Source organism: Bactrocera tryoni, chromosome 5 (genome assembly GCF_016617805.1).
Source record: "Bactrocera tryoni isolate S06 chromosome 5, CSIRO_BtryS06_freeze2, whole genome shotgun sequence".
NCBI lineage: Eukaryota > Metazoa > Arthropoda > Insecta > Diptera > Tephritidae > Bactrocera > Bactrocera tryoni.
Window position 1 is genome coordinate 68,150,361 of NC_052503.1, and position 18,778 is coordinate 68,169,138.

Genomic DNA, 18,778 nt, shown 5'->3' on the forward strand with positions numbered 1-18,778 from the left:
TTCTGGTAACGTAAAACCGGCTGTCAATTTTAACTAATTGACGTGTCAAAATCACGTCATTGGTAGGTGCTGTATAAATACATATAAGTTTTCGATAAAAAAAAACCCAGTGTTAAAAAAAGTCAATCGGTTTACACATCCGATGAACTTTGGTCTGTAACAAACAATGAATTGTAAATATTTAATGTTGTAAGAACAAAGATATTTCATTTAAAATTTAATGTCATTATTATTTTACTATCAATTCTCTAATTATTTCACTAAGTACATTTTCTAAAACAAATACTTCTTGCATCACTTAATTTACTTATAAACTATATAGTGTATTCGCTCACAACCAATCTCTAATAAGCACATCCGCCAGCAGCACTGCCTTATATATCTCGCCCCGATCATCGGCATTCGAAATGCCAAGCTGCTGCAAATCACCTTCGCTCAACGTACAAAATACTACATAATCCACTTCTTCCATTTGAAATATCGATCTGTATTTAATCATACCTACACGCCGCAATAAGTAACCCACCCGTGGACTTAGTGGTTTCGGCACAGCATACACTTCAAACGGTTTTGCATAGCGCCGTTGCAACTCCTTCAAACCTAATGGCCGGCAATGACGTCGAGCAGCTAAATTTTTAACTGTCGAATTATTTTTAGCGCAACAACCACCATTCGCTGCAGCAAGATTGTGCTGCGTTGGCACCTCGAGACGTGTCGGGAAAGCACCAAGGCCGTTGGATGTATGCGGTGAACGCAAACGGCGAAAGCCAACCAATGGTGAACCACGGCGTTGTGGCGATTTGCTATAGTGTTGTTGCAATTGTGGTGGCGCAAGTCGACCATTAATAACTGTTGGTGTTCTGGCTGGTGATTTTGCTGCAGCTCGTAGTAGTGATTTTGGCGTTAATATATTTTGTACGGTATTTAAGCGACGAAGCAATGGTGTAAGCGTGGTGTTATCGTCAGGATCAGCAACACCATCAAAATCAAAACTACAATCCCTTATAGTGATCGGTGTGAAGGGAATAATAGGTGAGGCGGGGTCTAGTTATATAAATTGTTGACAAAGTTGCTTTAATAATGCATGAGACCTTTTTAATTTAAATAATACCTTCAAGATCCATTTATCAGTGTTATTAACAAATATGTATATAAATATAACAGATGTATGAAAAAAATTTAGGATTGATATGCAATGCTGAAAATAAACTTATTCCAGTAGAAGGCATTTACCGTTAATTGGGTTACCACGAATAGCAAGGAGATCAATTGTTTAGAAGAAGGAGAAACTCTATATTAAATTTTATTTCCCCTTTTTATTTGAATTTTAAATAATTTTTGCGAAAACGCATAACGAATTTGCACTATAAAATACTAACCAGAGATATTCCTGCACTGACTATTGTATTGTTGACATTTATTTTCTTTTGCATTTCCGGTACACTGCAAGTTTATAAATATGTAGAAAAAAGTTATTCTCAATCACAAAATATTGTAGTAGCGGCAACATATCATATTTTTAATTTAATTGGAATTTTTCTGTTTCCAAAACAATCAGACATAAAAAATTATACTGGAAAATTTAATTAATTTTATAACAGCGTTCTTTCCAGATAACTATTGCAAGGCAAAACTCTATTAGTAACAACCCTGTGCTTAACAACGAAACTGCCATCAAAACAAAAATAGCAAACACTTCTCCTACATTTCTCCTTATCTATGTTAAGTAAACATCTGACATTTAGCTACGAACAGTAAACCCAAAGTAAAATTCGCCAAAAGGGGAAGGCTGAAAGTGTGGAACCGCAATGACAGCTGTTCAGCAAGCAGTTGACAGCTGCAGCCACTTACAACAAGAAAAAGTGGTTGCCAATGAATATATGTAAGTTTTATACGTCGTTATGATATATTTACTTACAGCTCTTTTTAGCTAATATTGCAGCGCCATAATTTCACTTTGCACAATATAAAAAATTATGCTCCCTATAACATTACGAATTTCAATAAATTGACATCACTTTATATATGTGTGCTGCTGAAAAACTTTTTTTGTGGTCTAAAATATTATGGCAACACTCGTTTTTCTATGTGCTGCGCGTTCACTTTTCATAGTAGATATTTCCAATTTGTTTCATTCAATAAAAATGTAAAAATATGTTATAAAGGCGATTTCTTTGAGTTAAAAAGGTAAGCATTTGGGAACTAAATGTTTGCCGCTTACTAATTTAGTGCATATGCAACAAAAATGTGTTACGTGTATGTATAATACGAAAAAATTATTGGCAGCTGTAATTTGAGCGGCTCCGTAGCAGTCTGAAAAATTGTGTGTGTAAAAGAATAAGGTGCCGAAAGCAAACGCATTACATTTACAATGTGTAGACAACAGTTTTACTGTGTTGAAGTTATAAAATATATTGAAAATTCTTAATAGAAAATATTAGTTAATGGTATATTTGAAGCATTTCATACACAATTCGTTTCGCCATAAATAAACGTTTCGATGAAAGTACAATAAAAAGAAATGTCTGAAGGAGGAGAATGATTCTCCGGTTTGCAACGATTGCCATTTCGCACAATTTATTTAACTTTGTCTATGCTCCATATTCTTCGGTATCAAAGAGAGGTACCAGATGTTCAGATTACTTATAGCGTAGAATTGTCCAAAGAGAAAGTCAAATTAAAAATGGTATGTTTACACATCACTCTAAATCTTCAATTATGAAATTGAATACATGAAAGCAACTGCTCACTATTGCTCATTCCTTCAGTACAGAATTTTCAGTTCAGAATAGTCCAAGTTCATTGATAATTGAGTGTTTTGCACCTTTTAGTAATTACTCTGCAAAGCTTAACATATCATTGCATTTATTTCGAGATGTTTAAAAAATCAAAAAGAAACTAGAGTATATCAGTTGAAAAATTATTACTTGTATCACGTATTTTGAAGATTTAATTAATATATCGATAACGGACCTAAAATCCTATTCTATTTCCTAACTTTTCCGCTCATCTGGTAGCATTCTGTTTCGCACACGACACCGAACGACTGCTACGAATTTATCCAATCATAGAAGACGGTACGGTATAATTTTTAATTATTTGCTTAAAAAATATGTTATATATCCTCAAAAACGTAATGAAATTATAATATAAAATGTGTTACGTATAATGAATGAAAAATGTGACAAAAAAAACAAAATTTTGATGAAGTAGTGAAAATAAGGTCGCCTTGCAGAAGTGTACGAGAAAAAATGTTCAGACGAAAAAAGAGCTGCGAAATACTACCGTAAGCTGATGAGAGCCGTATGCGGCAAGTGTGTGAGCAGGAGGGCAAAAACGAGAAATGGAGAAATCGTCTGGATGGAAAAGAAAAACAAAAAAGGCAAATCAACAAATATATAAAAGAAGAATTCAATTAAAAAAAAAACAATAACCACAACGAATGCCACAACAAAGTGAAATAAAAATGATGGTTGAGCTAAATTCATGCTATGAAATAGACAAATTGTGTAAAACATGTAAAAGTTGAATGTGTTCTAAGAATATAATACCACTCTGTGTACATAATACAATTAATCATTCCGATAAGTCCTGAAATTAAACTCTTACCATTGCATGGTTTTTGAGTTAGAAGATACATATAATTAGAAGTTAAATAAGCTTAAGCACAAAGTGATAAGTGTGATAAATTATTCGTGTAGTTTAATATGAATAAGAAAAACGTGAAATTTTTTTGGTTGAAAGAGTGTGTCAAATGAACCACGGCATGGACACCAGCTGAGTGGGCGCAAATTAGTGCGTATTTCACCATTAAACGTCGAGTCTTTGCCCACCGCTATATTGAAAATTAACACGGCCATCACTGCGCCGGCCTGAGTAAAGTTGTTGCTATGAAGCAGCAAAAATACATTTTACCGTCAAAAATGTGCCTTGAAGTTTTCAATGACTATGAGTAAACATGTTGCATAAAAAAGGACAAATGGTGATGCTAGGAAGAAATAAAATATTTTACGCTTTTTAAAAATTATAGCAGTCCTCCCTGAAATTATTTACTGAAATTGCATTTTTGTTTCTTTTCTTTGCAGTTTAAATATAAGCATTTCAAGATGTCGTAATTAATTAAGAAATGGATGCAGCACCAGTAATTAATTAATCCGACAACAATTAGTTTAACAACTTTGTAAAATAGATTTGTATAATAATCAACGCATCAGTTACACCCATATTAATCTTAATATCCAACATTGCACAATAAGAATTACACTACCAAAAACAAACCACAAAACAAAACAAAAAAAATCTAATTATAATTACTATAAAAAGTACGATAAGCAAAATAAGAAAAGATGACCGAAAAAGAAATGCAAGCACACGATATGGTGAGGCGGCGCAACTGGTCGCGTGCCGTTACGCTCTACGACCAAATCCTAGAGCAAATCACTGCAGCTGTTACCGCCACCGCTATTGTCTCCGCCAACAGTAACAACACGGCCAATTGTAATACAGCATTGGCGCGTTCGCAAAAAGATCGACAAATCGCTTGCCTTTTGGGCCGTTGCGAATGCATGCTGGAGCTGAGCCGCTATGAGCAGTGCCTCGCCGATGCGCGTAAAGTATTGGCGTTGCTAGCCGATCAGTCGGCGGATTGTTTGGCAAGTGTATCACGTGCGCGCCGTTGGCTCGTGCATGCGTTATGCAAGCTGAAAAAATATACCGTAAGTAAAAATTCAATTTGCGCAATAAATATGAACTTAAATAAATTTATATATTATTTATTCATTGGCATTAACAGGAAGCTGAGCAGCTGCTGCGTGAGTGGATTGGCGAACTGAATGGTCATCAAAGTTTTTTAGACATTTCCAAAACATTGGAACGCTACAAATCCATTATACAAATGATAAACGGACATAAGTCCACACAGAAGATCTCACAGTCACGGCTTGAAGACGAAATGTCCATATTGGACACCAAACTCGACCATTGGGCTACCAATAACCTGCCGTTGGACAAATACAGCAAATTGCTGAGCAACAAGGGACTGAAGAAAACACGTGAAGGCGTTAGCGAACGCGGTGGTGGTGACGGACGTGGTAATAGCAACAATAGCGCTTGCAATAATGTTGGCCCCGGGCAACATAATGGCTCTATTGGTAGCGGTGGTGGCAGCAGTAGTATAAGTAGTAGTAGCAGTAGTGGAAGTGGTAGTTCCACAACAATATTGCAAAAGACAACCGATTTGTTGGCCGCGATAAAGGTGACGGGCGGCAAGCATGGCATGTCAAGTGCTGTTGGTGCCATCGAAGACAATGACAATGCCACCTACTGTTCCTACTGTGCGATTAGTTTTGAGACGCGTAATGAGTTGCGACAACATTGCCAGACTGAAAGTCATCAAAATGTTATTATGTCGTATGAGGGTAATTTTTCATTTTTATTTTCAATCTAAAAAAATGTATTCTATTATTAAATTTGTACTTTTTTGGCAGGGCGCGACTGGAAGTGGCGTCCACCACCCCGCGGCTTCACTTTGGACTCATATACCTTGTGTGAGGCATACCAAGAATCACAGACATGCCACTATGGTAATCAATGCGTTGAGGCACACGGACAAGACGAGCTAAACGAGTGGAAGGAACGTTTCGAATATCGACGTATGCGCCTGCAAAAGGCCAGCGAAAAAGAGCTCTACGGCAAATCATACACCGAACAAATATTAGATCGTTGGATACAAGCGACAGCGCCCGAACGCATTATGTGCGAAAAAGTGGACGGCGTTGAGGTGCGTTGCGAGCAAGAGCTAGTGACGAGCATCAGTTCAAAGAGCTCTAAACGTGAGTGGATTTTCGTGCTGAAGTCGTCGCGTGTGTTACGTGCCGTTGCGCTCTTGCAAGATGCGCACCGCAATCATTATGCCATAACCGGCATTAAAGTGGACGGCAATGCGCCGATATACGATCTTAAATCCAATCAAGAATGGGTCTCAAACACTTACAAGGCGTCATCAATTGAGAAAGACACCACGAAGTCAACAAGTGAGTTCAACGATACAACGCTGTCATCGGCGCTTGCTAACTTGTCAACGGACGCACAAGCGCCAATTTTGGAGCATAAAGTGACGATCGAATTTCACACAGACATTTATGGCACATTTCGCCAAACAGTATGCTTTGATTTGGGCGCCGAACCATTGCTGGTGCAACAGCTTTGTGTCGATGTAGTGCCGGTTGGTGATGCTGAGCGCATTGAGGAGATCAAACGCGACATTATTAATAGTTCGGTGACGCGTTGGGATGTTTCCAATACGAATTTAGTAAAATTCGAGACCACCATTGGTACACACCTGAAGACTGAAGCCTATCTGAACGATCTGAAGCATGAGAAAGAGATGCTTGAACGCTATCCTTGCCCGCGTGCGCAAACCTTCACACTAACGCAATCGACAATTGTCGAGAAACGTCTGACGCAACATAATTACCGTTCGCGCATACACGAACTGCTGTATGTGGAGGAGATAGCACGTTACGAGCAAATCGCACGCTATAATGTGCGCACCAAATTGACTGTAACATCTAACTATATACTGACACCGGCTGGTATGGCCACCAGTACGGCGAAATTCTCGTTGACGGGCGAATTATTCGCCTTAATGCGTCTCGGCAAAGACATTTCCGAGGACACTTCAGCTGGACGTTTAATACTTTCAAATTGCTCTAGCGTTTACATCAGCGCACCGGAGGAGTTGCACGCCTTAAAGGAACGCAAACGTAATGTCTACGAGGCGACCATTGAGGATAAGGGTAAAAATGTAATCTATCTCAAATTATCTGCGAAATGTGTGGAAGGCATGAATTTGAAGGCTGATACCGAAATCGAAGTCGACATACAATTCCAATTGAATCGTTTGCCATATTGTGAATGGCATAATGCAGTTGATAAAATAACCGATTTCAAAATCATATTTCCTGCCACCGAAATCGAACCGAATATCCCGTGGACGCCGAAAAAACAATGGTCCGACGCGTGTGAACCGAAGCTAAATGCGAAACAACGCGAGGCGGTGAATGCTATCACCACATCGTTGGGCATTAAATTGCCGCCCATTTTGTTGATTGGTCCATTCGGGACGGGTAAAACATATACGCTGGCGCAAGCAATCAAACAACTCTTAACACAGCCTGAAGCGAAGATTTTAATTTGTACACATTCGAATTCAGCCGCCGATTTGTATATTAAAGAGTATCTACATCCGTGGATTGAGCAGGGTTTGGAGGAGGCAACGCCATTGCGTGTATACTACCACAAACGTTGGGTGGCCACGGTGAACAGCGTGGTGCAGAAGGTGAGTTTGATTGCCTCAAGGATGTACCAGTATACCTAAAAATTGGAAAAATATTAGGTCAGCCGATGTCAAGCTCGAAATATTCAATTTGCTATCCAAGTTAACTAGTTGTCCTATGTCTTTGCAAGAAGTGTGTGTAGAAGCTCACGCAAATGAGGAAATTTCTCTGAGTGTCATTCTCTGGAGTGTGGCTAGAAACGATTCTTTTACATATGGCTCAGGCAGCTCACGACTTCCGGTCTTAGACCAAGTATACTCTGGGTAGCCAAAGAACATCCGTTTGAAGGCGAGTTAAAGTGTGAGGCAAACCATCCTTTTGCCTAGGGTTGTAAGTTGGGTTTGAGACCCGCCACGTAAAAACGCCCCCAATGAAAAGCAAACATCAGCCTCGGACGAGAGACCCCAAATAGCGGCAAAAACATCCCTGAAGTAATGATACCAAGTTGACAGTCCTAAACCGTCTAAAAATCCGAGTCCGTTTCGGTTACGTAAAACCAACCGTCGTAACGTTGGAACGAGTTATCAATGGTCTATTTGTGAGGTTTTCTTTAATAAGCTTCTAAGTTAGATATTGTAGCAGTAGTCTTATTTATTCAGACTGGACCATTTTATATCAAAAAATATGTTTTGCATGTTAAAGTTCTCGGTTTAATATCAACAATCTCTTTGGATGCCCTCTCAAGCATACTCATCTGACATACCTTTCCCTAATGATCCGAAATAGCTTCTATCCGTTAGTACAATAACAATTAAACAATGAAACGGTTTTACAACAATAATGATTGGTAGAATTCAAGAAAGAACATTTCAACTTCTTGCATCAAAAAATAAATGAAGCTGAAGAAATAAAAAGTGTTCATGAAGCCTTCGAACTTGTTAGAGTTAAAATTTTTCTTCCTTAAATACAGAATCTTCCTTGAAAACAGAGATACAAAAGAGTCAGAGAAGTCGATTGAAAGTTTTAGTCTGTTTCACTTTAATGGACCCACCTTTTCCTGGATATAGAATCTTTAGGTTTTAACCAAGATTTAATCCGATTTTGTCAGTACATTCATAATTGTTTTATCCCATAAAATCGTTATCAATGATAAAGTAAAACTGCTTTTTGTGTAAATTTTGGGCTTGTCGGCAACTCCTGCTAGATTTTTCTACGCGTATAAAATCCAACCAGATTTATTTATTAAGATTTTGCATTTTCTTCCCTCCCCTTGCAGTACTGCATAACGGACGGCGCTGGAAATTTCCGTCGACCCACCGTCGAGGACATCAAAAAGCATCGAATTGTTGTGGTAACACTAAGTATATCGATGGAATTGGCCAATCTCGGCCTACCCAAAGGATACTTCACTCACATATTTCTTGACGAAGCCGCACAGGCTATGGAATGTGAGGCAATAATGCCGCTGGCGCTCGCTAATGACAGCACGCGCATTGTACTGGCCGGTGATCACATGCAAATGAGTCCCGAACTCTTCTCCGTCTTTGCAAAAGAACGCAAATTGCACATTTCGTTGCTCGAACGCTTGTACGATCATTATCCTTCGAATTTCCCGTGTAAAATATTACTTTGCGAAAACTATCGCGCACATGAGGCGATCATAAAATTCACATCAGAATTATTTTATGAGCAAAAATTAATTGCTTCCGGCAAGCAACCGCGTCACGAACGTTTCTATCCGCTCACATTTTTCACCACGCGTGGTGAAGATGTGCAGGATAAGAATTCAACAGCATTTTACAACAACGCCGAAGTGTACGAGGTGGTGGAACGAGTTTCCGAGTTGCGCCGTAAGTGGCCCGTTGCTTGGGGCAAGGTAAATGATGCCAGTATCGGCATAATGACACCCTATGCCGATCAAGTGTTTCGCATACGTTCGGAGTTGCGCAAGCGCCGCATGGGTGGGATCTCAGTGGAACGTGTGTTGAATGTGCAGGGCAAACAATTTCGCGCTGTCTTCCTCTCCACCGTACGCACGCGCGCCACATGCTTGCCACAAATGATAAACGCAATGATGGGACAGGGTGGCATGCTTCCAGGAATGGGTGGTATGGGCGCATTGCCCGCGGAGGATGCCGATTACGGTTTCTTGAGTAACTCCAAGCTGCTGAACACGGCGATTACACGCGCGCAAAGTTTGGTCGCCGTTGTTGGTGATCCAGTGGCGCTCTGTTCAATCGGTCGCTGTCGCAAGGTGTGGGAGCGCTTCATCGAAATATGTGACGAGAACAAATCCTTATTCGGCATAACATGGTCATATATGCGTTCGCAATTGGATGTCGTGGAGCTAAAACGTGGCTATGTGTTAAATCCATTGGCGCCCGAATTCATACCGCGCGCCATGCAACCGGAAGCGTATTTGCGCGATCAAACAGCCATGTACTTGATGAGCGCTGCAGGCGCCAATGTCGGTAATCATCACGGTGGGCCTCATCCCGGCGCTGGACCACATCATACCGGCGGACCATTGCCGCCACACGCAGCCGGCATGTTGGCCGCTGCTGCCGCAGTAGGAGGAGGCGGCGGACCAGGCGGTGCGCAAATGCAGCCACATCATGCTGCGATGGCGGCCGCTGCCAATCACCAACAACAAATGCAAATGCAAATGTACGCGCAGCATCCAGCTGCTGCAGCCGCTTACAACGCAGCCGCCGCAGCTGCGGCAATGATGAATCAGAATATGGTATCTGGCAAAGGCGGCGCCGGTGGGCATCACTTCCCTGGACCAACACATGGACCAAATCACATGAATATGCGCGCTTTGGGACCACATCAGCCGGGCGGACCGCAACAGCAGCCAGGACCACCACCGCCAGGACCGCTGGGGCAACAGTATAACATGCGTGGACCGCCGCCACCACCTTCCGCTGTACATTTGAATCAGCCGCCACCACCAGGCACTGGGGGCGCGCCATCACAATTCGCCGCGCAGTACATGCCATGGCAGCAAGCGCAGCAGCAAATGCGCGGTGGGCCACCAGGTGGTGGTGGTGCTGGTGGCAACTATCCACCACCAGGCGCACAGGGACCACAATCGCAGAATCCGAACGCCAGTCTTTGGGGTCCACCACCGCAGTCGAATCCTTGGAGCGCGCTGCCGAACAAGCAACAGCAAATGCCACCGCAACCGCCACCGAACAGTGTGAGCGGTGGCGGTGGCGTTAGGCAAATGGGTCCACCGCCACCAAACGCGCAACAACAGCAATCGGCGGTGGGTATGCGCGGCGGTAGTGTACCGCTGCAGCCACCGCCGCCAAATACGCAGCAGCTGCGCGCCAACTCGAATGATATGGGCTACTTAGCGAAAAAGGCTTACGGGCCACATGCCGCGCCAGGCGGACCACAACAACAACCGCCACTGCCGCATGGCACTTTTGGCGCGTACGTGGGCAATAATGCACCACCGCCACCGCCCAGTCAATTGCAATTGTTGAACCAACGCAATATGGGTGGTGGCATGCCGAACGGACCCATCAGTCCACTGGATCCCTATATGCAGCGTGCGCAGGGCGGCACTGGTCAGGCGGGAACGCCGCAATCAGCAAACAACTTCTTTGGCGGTGGCGGCGGTGTAAATAATATCTCAGCGCTGAGTAAGGATAGCAAGGACTTCCAGTTTCTCAATAATGTGCATATGCCGCCGCTGAATTTAGGTGGCAGCGGTGGAGGAGGCGCCAATGGTGGCGCGAATAATCTTTTCCAACCACCTGGCGCGTTGCAGCCGCCTGCACCAGGCAACAACAAACAGCAGTCACCGTCAGCGCAACGTTTTCCACAGCCGCAAGAGTATGCCGCACTACTGCCACCCAATATGAGCATCTACGACATGGCCTTCGAGCCGAAGGACTCGCAGTACAAGTGGTGTCTGAAGCTGCTCGAAACACATGGCCAAGAAGCGGTAAACAAATTCACCGAAGGTCTCGGACAAGTGCTTAATATGCTGAACCAACAACAACAGCACCAGCAACAACATGCCCAGCAGATGAACGCGCGTGGTCCGCAAATGCAACCGCCACCACCACCGCCGCATCTCAATATCAATCAGTTACTGCCGCGAGATCTGATGCAGCAATATATGCTGCCCGCTTTGATGGGAGGCGGCAACGCCGGTGTGGGACCACAACCACCAATGCAGCAGCAACAACAACAACAGCAGCAGCAGCGCAACAGTCTGATAGGCGGCGGCATGCATCACTCATACCCGATGAACCCCTTGGCTGCCTTGGGTAATCAACAAGGACCTCAGCAGCCGCCACCACCACCATCCCTATTGCCACCACCCACAGACGAGACGCCGCCATTAGATGGCATCAACTTTAACCAACAAATCGATTTAGCCTTCAATACTTTGTTGAATGGCAGCAATGCGCAGCCAATATTGCGCAATCTCTTCAGCAACACGGGCAATCGCGGCGCAAATAGCAACAGTTTAATGAATGGCGGCGATTTTCTGCTTGCGTCCAGTACATCGGCATCGTCTTTGGTCAGCACGAGTACTTCGGCGTCTGGTGGTTTGGGCGGTCATGAGTCAATGCCACCGCAACAGCAAATGAAGTTGTTCCCGGGCTTAGGTGGGGGTGGTGGCGCAGGCGGAGGCGCTGGTGATTTAGGTGGTGGAAATATTTTAGTTTCAGCCTTGCAACAGCCGCTATTGAATAACATGCAGAAAGGACCGATGTTTGCGCCAATGCAACATCAACAACAGCAGCCACAACATATGCTCGGTCAACCGCCGTCACAGCAGCAGCAGCCACCGGTTGGTGGTAGTTTCTTAGGAGGAAGTGAGTAACGCTAATTTAATTTTAATTTAGATAAAGGATTTTCGAAAACACTCTCGGAATTTATAATTTCGATAAAAATAAAAATTGAAATTTTTTATATAACTTCGAAATTCGAACTTGCATATATTAATTTCGTATGGTATGATTTAAAAAAAATTAACCCTCTCGAAATTCTTATTTTCGATATATTGTATAAATAAATATTTTATATATCACGAAATCCGAACTTGCATATATTAAATTTGCGTCTTATCTTTGATAAAAAAAAATTAACTTTTTTAGTTATAAATTAAGGTATACATTCGTTTATTACAATTCGATTTTATTTCGAATTTTCGAAGATTGTATAAATACATTTTTTGAAAGATTTTTGAAAATTTATGTTTTCTAAAAAAAAATTATTTCCAACATGACATCGATTTTATTTCGAATTTTCGAAGATTGTTTAAATACATGTTTTGAAAGATTTAGAAAATTTATGTTTTATGCTTTACAAAAAATATATTAATTTCGAAATTCATATTCTTTTGAAAATGCTTTATTTCGACATTGTTTACGAATGTTAGGTTTTTAGTAAATTGCTCTGAAATTCAATATTAATACATATATATGTATGTACATATGTATATGTAAATTCAATTCTAATTTTTTGATTATTTTATATTCGAATTTTATAATTTTTTATAGTATTTAAATATAATCAAAATTCTAGCTGAAACAAATTTTTTCAATTGCAATAATTAAAAATTTATTAATTTCGAAACACATTTTCGAGATATAATAATTTATTAAATTCCATAATTGAAAAATTATTAACTTCGAAACATCAAAATTTCGAAATTTTTACTTTGAAGTGAAATAAAAACCAAAATTGTTGTTTTGAATGATTCAAATACAATTTTACAAAGTTTTAAAATGTTTAATATGAATTTCGAAATTATTCGAATTTTCGAAGATCATTTTTTTTTTACATTTCATTGAAATGCAAATGTGGTTGAAATTTTACAAAGTTTTCAGAACATGTAAACTAAGTTTCGAACCTATTCGAATTTTCAAAATTATTTTTGTTTCTTTACATTTTATTGAAATGCAAGCGTATTTGAAATAACTAGAACATTTGTTATGAATTTCGAAGTTATTCGAATTTTCGAAGAGTATATATATACATATGTATGTATGTATTTTTGTGAAGGTCAAAGCGTTTGAATGATACAAAAACAATTTTCCAGAACATTTTATATGAATTTCGAAATTTCTCTATTCGCAATATGTATAATATAAGTTGCTAATATATTCCTCATTTTTTAGATTCCTTATTGAATAGCAAAGATTACTTGCTAGGCGGCGATGACAGCATACTCAGTGGCGGCTCGAGCGTACCACTCTACCGACGTCAAGCGATGGGAAACGGCAGTTTGAGCAACAGCATCAACTCCAGCGGTCAAAACCACAGCCACAACAGCGGTCACAATAACAGCTACAATAATTTGGGCGCACATACGGCGACAGGCGCCGGTGGCAGTAATAACAGCGGACATTTATTGCCACCACCCGACAACATACTCACAGGTGGCACCACTGACATACTAGCCGGACTGAATACGAGCGCAAGCAACCTGATTGAAGCGCTGTTCCAGACGAACGCGACAACAAGCTCGGCGCCCACCACCTCAATGCCGAATAATACAATAACAACAAGTACCGGTTTGGAGCAGCAACATCAACCACAACCGACGCAACAGCAAACTGCCGGCGGCAATAAAAACACCAGTTCGTTTCAGAAGATGTTTAACAGCTATGACATTTACGGCTCGTCTGCAGCGACAGCGAAGAAATACGAATTGGATTTGTTTATGCGCGACCATCCGCTGGGTGGCGGCGGTGGTGCTGGCGGTATGGGTAGTGTTGGCGCTGGTGCTGGCAATGTGGCTGGCGGTAATAGTGGCGCTAATGATGCACCGCTTACGAATAATCATCAGGCGCATTATCACAACAACAACGCTGATAGTCGCAACAACACCACTTATGCGGCAGTGCTTAGTCAAGGACAACATCATCAACAACAGCAGCAGCAACAACAACAACATCAGCAGCAGCAACACCACCAACAGCAGCAACAGCATCATCACCAACAACAACAGCAACATCACGCCATACAGCAACAGCAACAACATAACAATTTCCATCATCATCATCCAAGCGGTCATCACGTCGAACCGCCCACAAGCGCTGCACCAGGTAGCGGCCTTGGCGGCGCTGGTGCTGGCAGTGGTAATACTAGTAGTGGTGGTGGTGTTGAAGTGGAGAAGGACCTCTTTGCCGCCATACGTGAACTGGGTCAAGGCACAAATGGATTCTATAATTATTTCCAATAAGTTTTGCTGCAGTCAAAGTTTTACCTTTCTTTGGTATGTGTTGGCGGTGTGGTGAATTTCTCATTTTGAATTGTTTTGTGTGGCTTGTTGGTGTGAATGTTGTAAACGCCGTAAGCGTTATTCGTTGCACAGCATAGACGACGACGTAATGATGTAATAGTGTTGTGGGCGCATTGTGCTAAAAATATTCGCCGGCAGTCAGTGCGTACATTGGTGGGTTAAAAATAAACAATCGCCGTGCTCTAGTGCGTGGTGGTGACAATTACCAACAGTGCATGTGCAGTTATATTTAACGTTAATGAGGTATTGTGCTCATTTTGCTTTTGGTACACACAAAAACTGTCATCTTAGCTGAGATTCAGCAGCTAGCGTTGATTATATGTGCATGTGGAATTTAAAAAAAACAACAAATAGTGGTGAATTTTTAAGCAAAACAAAAGTGACTTTGGTGTTCTAATGTAAATATGCTTGGAGAATTTGGTTTAAAGAAATTGGCATATATTTAAAATTCGAAATGACTATTTAGGTTGTACCTAACCTCAATATTTTTGTTTTTTGCTGAAATATAATGCTATTCCTACCTTTCCTGTAATTGTAGAACAATATTTTAGACACATTTAGATTTTATTTTTGCCAAATTAGTACTTTATTGGCACTTAACCTCAAAAAATTTTGCTCAACGACAAATATAATGTTCTTAGCACCTTCCCCATAAATTTTCAACATTATTTATTACTCATAATGTAAATTTCAATTTTAATTTTGTCAAATTAGTATTTCACTATCGCCTAACCTCAATAACTTTTAGTTGGCTACAAATGTAAAGTTCTAGCCAACTTTTTAAAATCACAATATTTAATACACATTTCAAACTTAATTTTTGGTCAAATTAAGCATTTTACTGGCACCTAACCTCAAAATATTTCGGTGTATTGCATAGGTAAAATTCTATATGACTTCCCTATATACGCACAATAACCTTTTTTACGCATATTGCCAATTTCCACTTCCATTTTTGCCAAATTAGCATTTTACTGGCACCTAACCTCAAAAAAATGTCTGCTAACCCAAGCCAATTTGTTAGCATAAAAGTGTTTTTTCTGGTTATTGCAACTCGAATACCATTATAATTGGTCGAAATCGTTTTTTTTTTGTTGTTCTCAAATTTTGCTTAAAGAACTGTTTTGTCGTAGTTGCTTTTTGTTTTTGAAGATTTCAACTTCTCTTTATTTGCTTTAGGCCACTTGCAGCATATCAACCTGATTCATAACCTTTCTAAGCAAAAAAAAATCATTGCTTCACTTGCATTCATCTTTGTTTTTTTTACCTCACCCACTCAAGTGTCCGCCACCTCACCGGCTTCAAAGTCCTTGATTTTTGCACAAGCACTTGTCTTCCTCCTTTTCACACCAATTTTGCTGTAATCATTGTATATGTAATTTTTTTTATTATTATTATTAATTTTAAGTTTAGTTTGTCGCTTTTTAAAGAACGCGAGTATTAAGTTATTCCTTAATTTAATTGTAAAGAAAGCAAATATTAGCGTAGAAAGCGTGAAAATTGTTCGGAAGACACATTTCTGTAAATGTGTGCTTGTAAAAAAATTTTTTTTTTTAAACTTCGCTAAACGATTTTTTGAACGATTGAGTTTTCAAGCACATTTCGAGATTGACTGTACGCACAGACACATATGTACATAGCACTGTTAACTCCGTGGCGCACAGCGTCTGACAGGCCACCACTTGGCGCTACGCACTGACGCTTTCGGGATTTTACGAACACACGCCTCGTACGCGCCCAAATGATTTACATATAAATATATAAATAATAACGCCTAGTTTTTAGTTTAAAATATTACATATAAATATATACATTAAATATGTACATTATATACTTGAATGAATATTAATAATAATAACAACAAAGAAAATAATTAAAAAAAGTGAAAACATTGAAAAATCTAAATTTTAGTAAAAGCATGCAAATTGTTTCGGAGCTGAGCGCTGCGACTTGCAGCGAAGAAAGTTAGTCAGAGGCTCTGTAGCCTTTTGCGCCGCTCTTCTTCGCCACGCGCTCCAATGCATGTTGACTTTTATATATATAAACAGATATGTGTGTATATATACGTGCATATATATATATTGATGTATTTATAACTTTATAATTAATCTGATATATTCAGAGTATATATAATAGCGTATATATGTATATGTATTATATGTGCGATAATTAAGTAAATATTTACTTTAATTTAATGCGTTGCGTGCATGCAAACACTTGTGCTTACATACATCATATACGTATATATTTGTTGTAAGTACAGTAGGCGTTGTTGGCTGGTTAGCTGAAGGTAGTGCAAGGCTGATAAGGTTCACACATAAGGTTATTAGTGACTATAATTGATGGGTATATATTTTTTTTTAGAAAGGAGAGGAATTTGTAAAATATTAGAGCGTGTTTTCAACTCGAAAATTTTAAGTTTTTTTTTTGTTTTTTCTTAATAATAATAATTTTTTTTTTCGTAATAATAATAATTTTTTTTCATAATAATATTTTTTTTTATAGTAAAAATTGATTTGCTCAACTTTTTTGTAAAATGATGCGCCGAAAGAACAAAAACTTTTTATTTAAATGAAAAAATATTAAGAAAAATATTCGAAAAGTTATAATTAAATTAAAAAAACAATAGCAACAAAAAAGCATTTAAATAAAAAAGAATCATTCTTAAAAAAATATATGTATGTATGTACATACATACATATGTATGTATATGCAATTCTTAAATGAAATTCAATTAACTTTTATGAATTAAATAAATTTTTATAATTAATTTTTATGAATTAAATTAATTTTTATAATTAACTTTTATGATTTAAATTAATTTTTTGAAGAAAATTTACTTTTGAATTAAATATTTTTTTTTTACTAAATAAATTTATTGCATTGTATTAATTATTTCAATCAAAATGTATTTTTATTTTATTTTTAAACTAATTATTTAAATCAAAATAAATTTGTTTATTATTAAACACAATATGCAATTCTTCAATTAAATGAAATTTTTAAATTAATTAATTTTGAAAATTCAATCAACAATTTAAATTAATTAATTTTTTAATTAAATTAAATTCAATAATTTTCTAAATTAAATAATATTTTAATTATGTTAATTTTTTAATTATAATATGCAATTCTTCAATTAAATGAAATTTTGAAATTAATTAATTTTGAAAATTCAATAATTTAAATTAATTAATTTTTTAATTAAATTAAATTCTAAAAATTAAATGAGTATTTTTAATTATGTTAATTTTTTTATTATAATATGCAATTCTTAAATGAAATGAAATTTTTAAATTAAATTACATTGCTATTACAATAAATACCCAGTGTTTCAAAGAAATAACATTATTATACCATTATCATTAGCAAATTTCTTACTTGCTTTAAGTAAAATTAACCAAATTTTTATTGTTTAAAATATGAAAAAAGCGTTCTTTCTCTAAGCCGCTATTGTAATATAATATAATTTTTTATTTGAATATTGATAGAAAATTTGGTTATAAGTTATCATAATATATATAATATATCTTTATTTTTACAGTAATGTATATTTTTCTTAAATAGTTTTTTTTTCTTCAAATAAAAACACTTTCTTAATTAATATTTAACTTTTTTTCAAAATTAATAGTTTTTTTTAAATAAATAGTTCTTTTTCACATTTAACAACTTTAATCCAAAAGGTTTTTGTTTTTAGTTACAATAATGTTTTTTTTTTTCAAAACTAAATTTTTTTCCACAAATAGTTATTAATATTTTTCCCCCAAAAATAAGTAATCAGTAAATTAATATTTTTTTTTCCAAAATTCATATTTTGAATTGAATTTTTTCCCAAAAATTTATTGTTATTTTTTGCCAAAAATAAATTATTAATTTAATATTTTTTCCACATTATTTTTAAAGTATTTGAATACTTTTTTTAAATTATGCATTTTTTAATTAAATTATGTTTTTTAATAAATTATTTTTTATTAATTTTTTTTTTAATATTTTTTAATTATTCTTTCTTTAATAATTTTTTTTTAATTATTATTTTTTAAATTATTTTTTTGTAATTATTTTTTGCCAAAAATAAATTATTAATTTAATATTTTTTCCACATTATTTTTAAATTATTTGAATACTTTTTTTAAATTATGCATTTTTTAATTAAATTGTGTTTTTTAACTAATTATTTTTATTAATTCTTTTTTTAATATTTTTTTTAATTATTTTTTCTTTAATA

General features: G+C 37.6%; 2 protein-coding genes across 4 annotated transcripts; one reads left to right on the forward strand and one right to left on the reverse strand.

Annotated features, from left to right (window-relative positions):
* Positions 1-209: 209 nt before the first annotated feature.
* LOC120777898 lies at positions 210-1,178 on the reverse strand. The gene is made up of 2 exons (XM_040109469.1): positions 1,112-1,178; positions 210-1,044 (listed from the first exon to the last, which is right to left on the reverse strand). Exons 1-2 carry the CDS (start codon positions 1,122-1,124, stop codon positions 332-334), a joined length of 726 nt encoding a protein of 241 aa, XP_039965403.1. The 5' UTR covers positions 1,125-1,178; the 3' UTR covers positions 210-331.
* A 976-nt stretch (positions 1,179-2,154) lies between these two features.
* LOC120777284 (probable helicase with zinc finger domain) lies at positions 2,155-16,347 on the forward strand. 3 transcript variants are annotated; one of them, XM_040108495.1, is made up of 6 exons: positions 2,155-2,187; positions 4,086-4,715; positions 4,793-5,417; positions 5,487-7,339; positions 8,554-12,118; positions 13,427-16,347. In XM_040108495.1, the coding sequence occupies exons 2-6, from the start codon at positions 4,347-4,349 to the stop codon at positions 14,491-14,493; spliced, it is 7,479 nt and encodes a 2,492-aa protein (XP_039964429.1). In that variant the 5' UTR covers positions 2,155-2,187; positions 4,086-4,346; the 3' UTR covers positions 14,494-16,347. The 3 variants fall into 3 exon arrangements, with proteins under 3 accessions (XP_039964429.1, XP_039964428.1, XP_039964430.1); XM_040108494.1 differs by lacking the exon at positions 2,155-2,187 and adding an exon at positions 3,034-3,077; XM_040108496.1 differs by lacking the exon at positions 2,155-2,187 and adding an exon at positions 3,949-3,982.
* The last annotated feature ends 2,431 nt before the right edge of the window (positions 16,348-18,778 follow it).